General features: G+C 38.2%; 1 protein-coding gene across 1 annotated transcript; it reads right to left on the bottom strand.

Annotated features, from left to right (window-relative positions):
• Positions 1-1,795: 1,795 nt before the first annotated feature.
• On the bottom strand, positions 1,796-13,772 carry LOC139714331 (antiviral innate immune response receptor RIG-I-like). The gene is made up of 12 exons (XM_071626042.1): positions 13,647-13,772; positions 12,690-12,985; positions 11,892-12,128; positions 11,435-11,512; positions 10,791-10,947; positions 9,388-9,486; positions 8,479-8,645; positions 7,392-7,530; positions 6,665-6,892; positions 6,035-6,202; positions 4,155-4,309; positions 1,796-2,558 (listed from the first exon to the last, which is right to left on the bottom strand). The coding sequence occupies exons 1-12, from the start codon at positions 13,690-13,692 to the stop codon at positions 1,995-1,997; spliced, it is 2,334 nt and encodes a 777-aa protein (XP_071482143.1). The 5' UTR covers positions 13,693-13,772; the 3' UTR covers positions 1,796-1,994.
• Between the last annotated feature and the right edge of the window lies 1 nt (position 13,773).

Genomic DNA, 13,773 nt, shown 5'->3' with positions numbered 1-13,773 from the left:
ACGTGTCTATCTGGTAAATTTTCGGTATGAAATTATTATGTTAGCATATTTCATTATGCAGTACAATGTATGTTGTTATATTACACTATGAGACAAAAATGACGCCAAAATCTTGTTTACATAATTTGATACTTATAAAAACACATTTTGTGACATGATTTGCTCTGATGCTTATCTATACGTTTGAAGCTTTTCCTATGCGAAATGAATTTCAAAACCACAGAAAATGATTAATAGAAGGCTAAGACTCATGATGTAAGTGAAGAGACTGCAAGTGAGTTGCAAGTATCAGCAAGTAATAGTGATTAAAATCAGCAACTGAAGTTGGAGTAGATCTCTCAATAGTTTTTAACAGGAAATCCGTGCTCTTGGGTACAAGCCTTTCCGCAGTTTGAAATAAATCATGGTTTTTTTTGTTTTTTTTTACTACAAGGCAGTAACAACGAGTTAAAAGCAAATATGATTATGCATGTAGATGCATTGTATGAACGAAGTAGAAAAAAAAAGTTATGTAGATTTATTCTTGTTTTTCTAAGTACAATGTATATAAATGTGGGACAATTTGTGTGAGAGAAGTCCGATTCTGAGTTTCAAAAAATGGTACAATTCAAAACAGCTTTACACGTATGGACATGAACTCTACTTTGATTAGATTATGATTATTTATGAGTATTATTATCATTATCATTCTTTAGTTGACTAATATACAGACAATACCGTACAAAAGTACAAAATACAATACAAATACATGTAGACTACGTGATCAGTAATGCATACATTCAATTCGTTATACATGCAAACAACAAATATGAACAACACTTCGTTTATATTTTGCCATATACTGTACCACAATGTAAACCAGCCATGTTTTCCCTGTAAATCCCTGTTCATGATAAGTAGGCCTATAGGTGATCTCCGTTACGCTGAGTTTTTACCGCTTTCACATTATCGTCGAAATTGTGTTCTTTTCCAGTAACAAATCATACTGCAAGATAATCAGAAGTGTCATCAATGATGAATAAAATCTAGTGCATACTATACCACATGATAAAACTTGCATTATTAACGTATGCCTTATTGATGATTTGGATACTAACACTGTGTCGTAAGCTTGTAACAATTGATACTATGAAATAAATGTGTAACTGTTTAAAAAAGAAAAATGTACATGGGTAACTCTATTTCCATATCCAAAAGTGGATATAAACATATAGTAGAACAGCTCTGATATGGTATCTGAAAAAAAATGGATATAAGAATACAATGGCCTTTGCCTATACAAAGTGATTTACACATTGTGCGGCGCAAGTAAATAACTCATTGTTATGAAGGGACTGTGAGATGGGAGTATTAGAAAAGATTGAGAACGGCTGTTTCCGTCACATTTTTTTTTTATATATTAAAAAAAAAATCAAAAAATTACTTATCCTGTTGTTTACGTGTTTAGTTCGGATGCTGTGATGTATGCTCTACGTAGTATCTTAGGATGTGCATACTTTTGCTGCAGCATGACCAATGTCAATAATATCATGCACGAAAGCAAGATATGAGGGGTGAAGGTTGAGGTGTAAATTTTTTTCAATTTGTCTCCCTCTACAAAAATGAAATTATTTTGTACGATCGCAACTGCTGATCTATAGCAGTAAATGACCATGATGACAGGCTCGAGTCCCTTGGTTACTTCTTTCAGACATGTTTGTCAAATTATAGACCAGCAGGGAAACAATTTGAAGAAAATTCACATCTCAATATCATTCACGTCATGTCTTTATAACGGAGTTGGTGTTTAGTTAGATCTTGTTTTTCCGAATTTTTGCATATGCTATATAGAAGTCGGGTTCCTGCATTGTAAATCCCAGCAGAAGTGAACATTGCGTAGAAGAGTATTTAGGCCTATAAGACGTTTAATGTGCTTTAGAGGAATTCAACATTGGCTGCATGAATTATGATAAGGGTATCAGACACCGTTCCTATATCCACGAAGACCATGATGCCTAGTTATTTTCGTCTTCCTTGATGTTGAAGTATGCCAGCTGATTGTCGTCATCGCTCTGGTTGCCGTCATCGCTCTGGTTGCCGGCATCGTCGTCGTTTGGCGCTGAGAGGTTGTTGACCTGTTCCTCCAGGTCACTCAGGTCAAGGTCTCGGATCGTGAATGGCACCTCTTTCCATTTCTTAAAGAGCATCTTGAGTCCCTGTTGGTTTATCAATGTGAAGTTCTTGACAGCAATGAGGGGCAGCTTATGTCCTCTGTAGACCACCATGGTCCCCCATTTCTTTTGGCACTTGCCGCAGAAGATCTCCTGACGGTGTTCCATTCCGTCGAGAATCTTCACCTTCTCATAATCCTTACGCTGGATGCACTGAAGGAATTGATCGTTGCAGACCACGTGATGGGAACCTCTGAATGATCTAATGTCATCGGAAGTGCAAGCCATGGTCAAACAATTGATGCAGTGGAACTTGATGGACATATCGACTCGCCTAGCAGTCTTGGCTTGCAGACTTTTCGTTTTCATCAAACGTTCCTTCTGGTCTTTTCTCTGCTCCTCTCGTATCTAAGAGAGACAAGACACAATTACGGTTAAAAATAGCATCAGACTACATGCTTTCGAGGACATTTAAGTTCATTCGCTCGCACTATCCGATAGCTTTGGAAATATTAATGCAGTTTAAATTTAGGTATACATAGTTTTGTGAAGGCGTTCGTTTGTTATTTCTTAATTTCTATAGGGTTTTACTGTGAAAATAGGGCCAGACCATGACAGTGGTCCATGACATCGTTATTCCGAAGTGATTGCCATGATAACTCTAAAAAGTCCTCATCATTAAGACCCTACGAATGTGTATGGGCGAATGACCATCGATTGAGCTGAAAGGAACACCGATTCACAGTGGGGTAAATGGTAAATTAGTAACATGTGCCGTCATTTTTGCTAAAATTATATATACATAAAATACATATTTATATATATACATATACATAACTCTCTCTCTCTCTCTCTCTATCATATATAATACATATCCGTTGGATATACATGTACTAGTATAGTTTGTTGAGGATTGATCGCCCTGCAGCGTGAAACCGTCGGTATATAGCGGATAAGACGCCAAAGCACAGGTATGCCTACATAGGCCCTACAGATATCGATATATATGATTGTTGTGTGTGTGCGTGAGTGTGTGTGTGTGTGTGTGCGTGCGTGCTTGCGTATGTGTTTAAAAGCCACAATGGGGGAAGGGGTAGAGAGAGTTAGTATAGATGAGGAAAGCATGTATAGTTGTATTGCGTAGCATATAGAGACTTCATGTAGGCCTACGTGAATGGAAATGTATATGTTTATTCCTTCATTACTGGAGGCAAAACGACGCAAAGTATTAACACGTGGCCTGTTTCCGAAATAAATTCTATACCCATTAATACGCTGTCCTGCATCATTTTTACAGGATTTCCACTAATTTCGATTTTCAACAGAGAGTGTGCTTATAAGAAAGTAGTTGGTCTAACAAAAGATGCTTTGGTACCTTTAATCGGTTCGGCTACATGATACTTTAACCTCCGACAACTGTTCATAATTATTCTTATCATTCGGATGAATCATTCTATATCATTATGTCTCTACCCTACCATGAATGTTATCTATATGATATCTGGCCTGTCTTCGTAGGATATGAAATTTGTTCACACATCGATATAACACTGTCACTGTACCTTTTGTTTGAATTTCAAAATCAGAGAAAAAAAGTTTGAAATTTGAAACTGTCGATTTACTTTCATGTAGCAGGTTAGCAACTGTTGACAAAAATAAAGAAGAAATTAATCCTTTGGTAAAATCTTGTTGCGCCCGTTTGCATCCAATCGTCTTATTGGCCACTTTTCTCAAAATAATCATAGCTGCCGGTTTTATGCCATTTTCGTTTTTAGTTGTCTTATCATGTCTTATTTTCATAAAGAGTATAATTTTGTAGTTTATCCGTTCTTTTGTAAATTTTCTTTTGAGCAAGACCCATACGAGAACGCAACCGATATGAAAATATATATATTTTGCGTTATCTACAACATACACTTAAATTTGAGAGGAGCAGTCAAGCGGGAAGGGGAAAGGGAGGTGAAAACAAACAGAGTAAGTGAGTGAGATAAAGAGAGAACTTACCCGCCTGGCTAACACTTTCCGATCCATTTTGGCCAGGTTCTGAACCGACTCTTTCATCATGGCGACCCGCATGATGTTCTGTAGTTCCCTATACTCAAGCTGGAGATCAGCATTGACTACAAGGTACGACTTGCCGTTGAACGCTCGACTTCGACCTGTGGGTCACATGTTCAGAATTCGGAGAAATTATATACGTATCACCAAAAGAAAACAAAAACCTACAAAAACCAAACTGACGTCAACGGATTTTATCTATTATTGCCTTCAAATAAATTGTTCTACATATACTGTGTATTGAACCAGGCCTACGTGTATATTCAGTCATTTTGATGTACATTATACACTTTTTATAAGCCTATGGATTTAAAGGACAAGTTCACCTTCATAAACATAAGGATTGAGAAAATGTAGCAATATTAGTAGAACACATCATTAAAAGTTTGAGGAAAATCGGACAATACGTTCAAAAGTTATGAATTTTTGAAGTTTTTGTGCAGTAACCGCTGGGTGAGAAGACTACTGCAGTGTATGATGTCACATGCGTACAACAATATAAGGAAAATATAAAGAGAATTTCACAAAGTTTCATCTTTTGAAAAAAGTACACATTCCCTTGACTCGTTACCGACATATGTCATTGCTAATATTATTCCCCCTACATTTAGAAAGAGGCAAGTCAAATGCTCATTTATTATGCGAAAAAATTGAAAATATGTTGAATTTTCTTTACATTTTCTTTATACTGTTGTACTCATATGACATCACAAGCTATAGTAGTCTCCTCGTCCAGCAGTTCCAACACAAAAAATTTAAAAATTCATAACTTTTGCATCGATTGTCCAAACTTTCACTGATGTGTTCTACTAATAGTGCTGCATTTTCTCAATCCTTATGTTTATGAAGGTGAACTTGTCCTTTAATGGTGGGAGCTAAGTGATTTCGGTGAAGTTTACTATGATTTCACGTTTTCATTTTCACGTTTTTCATTTTCTTTTTGAAAAGGCATGCCAAAATTGTCTACAAACTTAGCAGGTATGTTCGCCATCACTTGACCATTGTGATAGAATAGATATGATTCACCCCCTTGACCACTCCCCCTCCCCAGTTTGCTATGTATGCTTTTCTTCTTCACTCGTGTGTAGGTCATAGTCTGCAAGAATGCGTGGAAGGTGAACTTGCGATGCTCAGGTGAGCGCTGAACACCCATGTCTCTTGTTTCGTAAACGATTAATAGAACACTTGTGAGGTGATGATAATCAGCTCACTAATTTGCGCATTTATACTGCTCGAGAACTTTTTTGACATAAAAATATAAAATCTTTAGAATATCGTAACTTCCTTATTTTCTATATGAATTGAGTAAAAGTTGTCATGCTTCTGCTTTTAAATTGCTTTCATTTTTTAAAGTTATTTCAGGTCCAGAATTGTCCTTTAACGTTTTGAAAAATGATTCAATGCAAGTTAAGTTCGTGTTAGGATAGATTCTTAGATTTTAATTTTCACTTTCAATTTCAATAATAGCAAAAAAAAAAAAAAACACCAAACAAACAAACATGGCGCATATTTGGAGGTATGTCCGTCGAATTGCTTTTAGAAGCAGTCAATGGTCCACAGGCAGCTGAATGGGGAGGAGGCAAAAATGGCTTTCAGAGTGCCGAAGCTCCGTAACAGCAACATCAACAACAAAATAATAGTGTAGAACCAAATTACTTGCCAACCACGATCGTTGAAGAAAGACTGATTATGAATTGATTATACTGATAACATGCAATTACAATCACAACGCGAAAGGAAAAAAATGGAAGAAGTCATTTCAGTTTCGATTCTGAAATGCATTCAATCACAAATTTTTACGATCGTATCCCGAGTCGGCCAGTTACCTTTTGTCTGCACGTGTCCTACGTCACTGGTCACGTAGTTGTATCTGACTACAACGTTGCACTTCTGGATATCGAGTCCTTCTTCTGCTACTGACGTAGAAACGACGATTTTCTTTTCTCCTTCTCTGAACATCTTGAGCAATTCAGCCTGTGCGTTAGAAGTCATTCCTGTTGGAAAGACAAGCAGACAAAACGACGTGGTCTACAGAAGTACACGTAGGAAGCCTAGAGCTGTGATGACAGCAAGAAAGTATGAAATAAAATGAATATGAAAGTTTTTGAAATTTATTTTCAGAAAGTTAAGAAAGGAGAGAAAAAAATCAAAGCAGATCAGTCCAGGATGTATTGTACGGTTTAGCAATTTTAGTGAGGAGTGACATGAGGAGAGCATAAACAGAAATTGTAAACATTAACCTTTAGAATGTAAATATTTTTAGCTCACTCATGAGAATTCAAATATACCGTGCAGTATTTCTCCGAGTTGTCTGCCGTACTTCGCTATGAAATGGGAGTAGCCTGCGTGTTTTCGACAAGGATTACTAACATGCGAAAGTACTAAGTGTAATATGATGTCCCGAAATAGTGACCACTTTTGTTTGTGCTTTAATACAAGAGAACATAATTATGCACCTTGATCACCACTTCCGATAAGGAAACCAGCCTTGAACTGCTGCAAGAACGGTTCCTCATTCAGCCATTTGACCAGAGCCATAGCTGACTGGCGTGTCTTGGTGAAGATGATGGTCAGAGATTCAGGCTCCACTCGGTATTCGTGCTTTAGCCTTCTCCCCAGCTCGGCCAGCACGGGGTTTCTGCTCTGATCCAGCTCGGAGGACTGCCGCAGTTCGGGGAGAGCGTCTGTGAAAAATCAAAACTCTGTGAAACCTCATTTACTTTGCTGAAAAAAAGGGCTGAGGGATAACACCAAATTATACATAAACAGGCAAAACACAGACACACCGACACACAGACATGAGGAACACACGCACACACACGCACAAACTCACACACATTCAAGAATCCATTGTTGTCATATCACCTTAGAAAAATATTAATAGTGAACTGTCTTTCCACACCGAACTCCCCGACCATTCCAAGTGTATCACAATTCTATCGAATATGATGTCACATAACATTCTGGCTGTAGAAAATGCCAACCTCTATGGCTTCTTTGTGGCAATTATTGCAGTATACAAAAAAGAGCAAAACAGAGTACTAGTAGTAATCCTTAAATCTTAGTTGGTCTTTTGTTCTTGTTATCTTCGTAATTATCTTTATTGTCTTAATTATCTGTACAGTACTATACATTGTGACTATACAACCCGATGAAAACTTCAAAATGATGTGGGTCATATACCTCTAAACTGCTTGGCTAGAATCACATCAGTCAGGCCCGAAGCTATCTCTCGTTCTGAAGTGGCTAGGAACTCCTCCATGTAGTCAATGGCGTCAGTGGTACGCACATCACGGTTGATGAACAGGCAGTTGTTGTATTTCTGTATATACCATGTGCACAAATGACAAACCTTTAATATTTAAGATGATAATCATCATCACAGTGTGAAGTCAAGTCACAATCTTTCTCATTTCATTAGTTTTGTCCATACATTAAGGAGCTTTTCCCGACATAAAAGTGAGTGAATTAAAGCAAATCTTGATTGGAATACAAAAATTCTGCCCCTGCAATATCAATAGATTGACTCGGAAGCACGCAATTTTGTCATCCTTCGTGTAATTATAAAAGAAATAGTTGCATTCATTATAGGCTATCTGCAGGTGACGAAGTTGAAATACATGTGATAGCACATGCATCAACACGTAACCCATGTTGGTATATCGGTATATTAGTAAATTGGTGTGATGTTGGTGTAATGGTATGTTGGTAGGCCCTATATTGGTATATTGGTATATTGGTACGTTGGCATGTTGGTACGTTGGTATTTTGGTATGCTGGTATGTTGGCATATTGGTACATTGGTGTTTTGGTATATTATTGGACATCGTAATGTGAGGAAGAGATTTCCTCCTTATATTGATAGAGAGTTTGTGGGATCTTTTTTTTTTTATAGTTTTGTTTTTGTCATTCCATCAAACAATAGGACTTGAAAATTTCCAGTATTTTTGTCGAAAACAACAGCTATTTCATTTATTGACAAATTGCCCTACATCGACCTAAGCAATGAATTGATCACTGATCAATTCAGTGCTTATTTACGTCGATGTAGGGCAATTTGTCAATCAGTTGGAATGAAAACATCTCGAACGAAGAATTTCATGAATTTGAATATTTCATTTATGTTGTGTTCGCGTGCTAAAAGCAGATGTACTGGATTGAACGTCAACTACAAGTTTATACAATAGGCCTACATGTAATTCTTTCTCTCGGTTTTTTTTTTTTTTTCAAGCAGCATCATTGCTTTAAAAGTCTGAGGAAATTTTCTCACCCTGAGGAACTCTACGTAGGTGAGAAGTTTCTGACACTCTTCGCCATCGTTCACTCGAAGTCTGATTTGCTTGGTGAAATCGACCACCCAGTTCTCGTAGTGTGGCTGGCCTCGCTTTGAGCGTGCTGTTGTCGAGGTGCTGTCAGCAGTCAGAAGTCGCGAGCCCTCTACGGTAGCCATCAAGGAAATACACATTTTCAAAGGATCAGTCAAGTGGCGTCAACGAAACCTATATTGTGTACTAGTATACCTTGTGAGACGAGGGACCTTCCGGTTTAAGTGTACAAAATTACATGTAGGCCTACTATTTATCACTGGAAATATTCTTTTGTAGTTTCTGGCATCCAGCTTTGCACTACAATGATTCCTGCTTGTGAGAGTGTCTTACATTTTATTTCATTTCATTTCATTACGGAGATAAAATTATGTGAATAGTATCACAGACTTCGACAAAAAGGAAACATTGTTCCCGTATGACAGCCTCCTTTATCATTACTATGTAGGCCTAATATGCCTCCTAGAAATAGCATAGTGAATGATTACAACTCTCGTTACGGTAACCGCGAGAATTCAAATGACACTGTACTCAAATATTACTCTATAGTATCGTTACGATACGTGTTCTGTTTCAGTATGCATAAAGTCAATATAAGCGTTGTGTCTTACTTCTCCGTTAAATCCGGTTTGTACAAGACCAGTACGTAATAGGGCGTACTCCTGTTATAACGAACATGGATATAACGACATATTGGCTACAACGGAGCAGAATTCAGGGGCCAGAATTATCAGTTACATATCTTCATACACTTTATTTGTGTCAGATATACGGGAATTTTGATATAAACGAAAGAAAACTACCAGTCCCTAGGACTTCATTATAACGACAGTCGCCTGTACATCAAAGCTCACCTCTCGATTCAGCAATCCTATTCTCGATGTCAGCCATGATGTCAGAAATTTTCCTGAAGAAAGGATCTCTGCCGGAGCGTCCTGGAACTATCCTCTGAACTGTAATAGATACAGATTAAAAGAAAACCAATTAGCGACATTCTCGTTAATATATGATCGCTAGGACATGGTAGGATAGAATTTGACCAGTAGGTTCCAAACATGCGAAAAAACAAAAGAAGCAAAGGAAATTGTATGCATGGTATGAAAGTCCTGTAGTTTCAGACAGGGTACACGAACTTGAAAGTTACCAGTAGTAAGTCATTTAAACCGAGATGCTTCGATTTTTACTTTTTTTTTGTTCTACATATTGTCTATTTGTTGTTTGTTTCACTGCGGGTCCAAATAACTATTTCTTTTTCTGCTGCGACGACACATTCCTGTGCAGATTAACGTGAAGAGAGACGAGAGAGAGGAAGAAATAGGATTAAGCGCTTGATTTGACAGTTTGTGATGTCAACATTAATTATGGTCAGTGGGCATTAGACGAGTGTGCATAAATCGAACGGGTGTCAGTGGCTGGTTTATTGTTATGCTACTTGTATTGTTTTTTTTTTCTGTGTATACAGCACGACGGTTGAACATAATATTCAAGTTCATCTTTCGAAGTAAACATTACTTTCACCAAGCAAATATCCATGTTGCAATATTCTCACACGACGAGCATCGCGTTAACTTAGCCGGGTTACGGAACCGCTTATTGCCTCTCGTATTTACATGTTTTAACTTAACCATGAAATGGCGCTGTATTGACTATAATTAATATTCTCTCAGGTATAATGACCAAGGTGTTCAAGATTCTGTTGACGCACTTTTAGCAAAGACTCCAAGTCTAGGTGGGAGAACGAATGTCGTGACAAACCCGAATTAGATTGAACTGTCCCGAATTCCGTTATTTAAGCCTGTTGAATCGTAACCACGGGTCAATATTGATGAATTGATATTATGCCATGTTTACTGCATCTACCAATCTATGCTTCAAGATCAGAAGAATGTGAATTACAAGTGACGAATGTCACGTATTCAGACTGCGATCAGCATCGGGTATAGTGGTGGTGACAGAATGTGGGCGAACGAAGTGAGCACAGCTGAGTTGGACAGCCTAGCGCTGTCGCGCTCGGCTGGGCTCGCTTCGCTCGCCCATTATGGCCATCATACAGCAAGAGGTCCTTGACAAAAGGCTACAAGTGCCACAAAAACTCAATCTTGCGTAAATACTCAATCTTGAGTGATACAAGCCATTAAAACCAAAACGACGACAACAACAACGTAAATACTCAGTTCTGAGTGATACACGCCATTAAAACCAAAACAACAACAACAACAAAGTATGGGTGAAGGGCCCTAGAGGGCGCCCTACTCACTTTGTTTTGGACCGTCGTCTTGGTCATCGAAAGTCACGTCGTTGGTTTCTTGAGGTATAATGGCGTCCAGGTTGGCACACAGCTTAATAATATGCTCTTCTGCTTCCTTCAGGTTCTTCGCGTTTCCAACACCAGGAGAAGCTGTTAGGCCTAGAATCTGACCACGATAAGAATGTTTCATAAGACTGAAATAAGATTCACTTCAATTAAATTAATTTCAATTCAATTCATTTTAGATTTATGCTTCTTCCACAGACCATGGTATTAAAAGAAAGTACGAATTAGTACAGTTCGTACCAGCACACGAGCGAAATAAATCAGTCAGTTGGACGTTTTCTTTGAATTTCCCATAACATTACAGTAGACCTTCGTAGTTCGAGATAATTCATCCAAGTATCAGATAAACAAAATGGTGAAAGTCTCATTAAAATCGATAATAGACTATGAAAGTTAAGGAATTCTTGGTTCAAGTGTCATATTTCATTGAATGGAAGTTTAGTTATACCCTATAATGCAAGTTTTCTACAGCTGATTGTGATGCTATGTAATGTCAAAATAACCACAATCTTAAATACAGCAGTATGGCATGTAGAAAACTCTAAACGTCTTTTTCCTTCTATATCCCTCGTTTGACAGGAACTGACCTGAGGTCTTTGAGCCGTCGGTTGATTCAGCTTCAGGTCGCGGTAAAGAGCCATGAGCACATTGTACGGGTCCGATTTCTGCAGAATGCCAAAACGTTGATAGAAATGATCAGACATTGAAAACCAGTTTACATTGACTGATCGGACGACGGTAAACAATTTATGTTAAGTGATACAAAAACAATCGATCAGAAGTGAAATGTTAAACTTCGTTTTGGTAGTCTTGTTTAGTTGAACTCTGCGACAAGCCTGGAAAAACACACATTAAAGACGAAGTAGGTGGGGCTTTTTTGTTTTCTCTTTTAACCAGATGAACAGATGACATACAGATAGAAGAGAGGGCCATTAGGGAGAACAATGCTATCACTGTAGCGAGGCTGCCATTGTTAATTTGTCCATGTATTTCTAAGATAGACTTCTTCTAGGTCACGTAGGAGATGAGCTAGGGAAAACGAACCTGACAATGATGACATTCGTCCAAGACGAGTAGATCGATTTGAGACAGACTAACTCCCGACGTGCTATTCTTCAGTGCGTTGACCAGGATCTGTGCTGTTAGCACGATAATGTCATTGCTGTCAATGACAGTGTCCAGCGGTGCCCCAGCAATCTCTTCCCCACTCACACCGACCACCCTGCACTTACCACGAAGGTACTTGAGACAGCGCTCCTTCTGCTGTGTTACAAGGGGGACCTACAAGAAGAAAGTGTGGAACTTTACTCCTGAAAAATATCTGTGAACAGAAGAGTCAATTCCTGCTCCTCTCTTGTGCGCTAATCAATTTTTGTCTGGAGTCAGAATTCACTCATTAGAAATTGAATATAACACTCCATACAACCACTTTTTTTTTAAGTGCCTCGAATGATTCTGAGTCATACACGTAGACTTTACTGCCTCATTATGTCTTATTTCATATTATAGATAGTATATTATGAAAACAAAAGAAATGGTAAAGCTCTGTATAATGTATACCCATGTTCCTTACCGCTTCTGACAACGAGATCTGTGTGGACAGACGGGCGAACGTGTAACCCAAAAGCATAATGCTTCTAGCACCTTTCAGAACACACACACACACACACACACAAAAAAAAAAAATAATAATAATTCATTGCTATAAGCAGGAGAAAATACGTCATAGGCATGATAGGTGACGAACAGTATACTGAATTGATTAAGGATAGACATAAATCTATGCTTGTGTTCGCTACATTATGTGAGTGGATTTTTGTGATAATTGACCAAATTACGTACTTTGTTCACAACAAAGACTGTCTTCTTGTTTCCATGGCTGCTGCTCGCACCAAGTTCACTGTCTGAAGAATGTAAAAACAGTCGCTGGATCACAGCAATGGCAACTTCAGTCTTGCCCTTGCCCGTCGGGAGTACAACCAGTGAGTTCTCACCACGAAGAGATTGAGCTGCAACCTTCTCCTGGTAAGGCCTCAGTATGAGATCCTGGGGTCCCTCATTGACAGCAGTGTTCACATCCATTGTCTTCTCGTCAACCACCTCTTCTGTCTCGGTTGTTTCCATGGGGATTTCTTCATCTGTTGTGCAAGAAATGTGAATTGATATGATTAGATTTGATTATAATTACAAAAGCTTTGCTGGTTTCTGCACTTGCTCAAAAGAAGAAATATAGGAAAGAACGAAAGGAAAAGATTTTCCGAATTTGTTAAAAAAAAAAGATAAAGGGAAGGAGTGATTTTTGCGTCTGTGCTGTGTGCTCTTTCTTGGCAAATTTGACACCAATCTATTCACCACTACGCACCCATGATAACTTGTACCAAAGTGTGTATATTCATCCCTCTGAAAATAGATTTAGGATAGCATTTGTCAATACACCTTGATCTGGTTGGTACAACCGCACAGTTCATCATAGCTGGCACCTAAAAAGTGTAAATTGCTGTAAGACTATTTCGCAAAAATATAACCATGTGATTCAAACCATTCCCGTGAAACAAATCTTAACTTGTCGCATAATTCATCTTGGAAGTGCGCACAGAATAATTACTGCAGGATCACTAGTTAGTTAGCGAACATGACAGAAAAAAAGAAGGTCTAATTAACAGTTTGCCAAGAAAGTGGAAAACGTACGCGAGGATTCTGTTGCCACACTCATATAAAGTGTAATAACCTCGGGAAGAAATCAGGAAGAAAAAGTGATAAAGTGAAGGTTAAGTATAAAAAAAATTGCGATGGCTTTACTTTGATCAGAGTCTGCATCCTCTATCCCAAGGGCAAAGTTCTTCATGTGACGTAGCTCACGAGCGAGATCCTTTGACCCACTCTCATCAAGTCCCTTCACAAGACGGTCAAAGAAATCTTCGTCTTT

This window comes from Diadema antillarum, unplaced genomic scaffold, assembly GCF_040938485.1.
Source record: "Diadema antillarum isolate AM-2024a unplaced genomic scaffold, OU_Dant_1.0 seq00002233_RagTag, whole genome shotgun sequence".
NCBI classification, from domain to species: domain Eukaryota; kingdom Metazoa; phylum Echinodermata; class Echinoidea; order Diadematoida; family Diadematidae; genus Diadema; species Diadema antillarum.
This window is presented reverse-complemented; position numbering and strand designations above follow the sequence as displayed.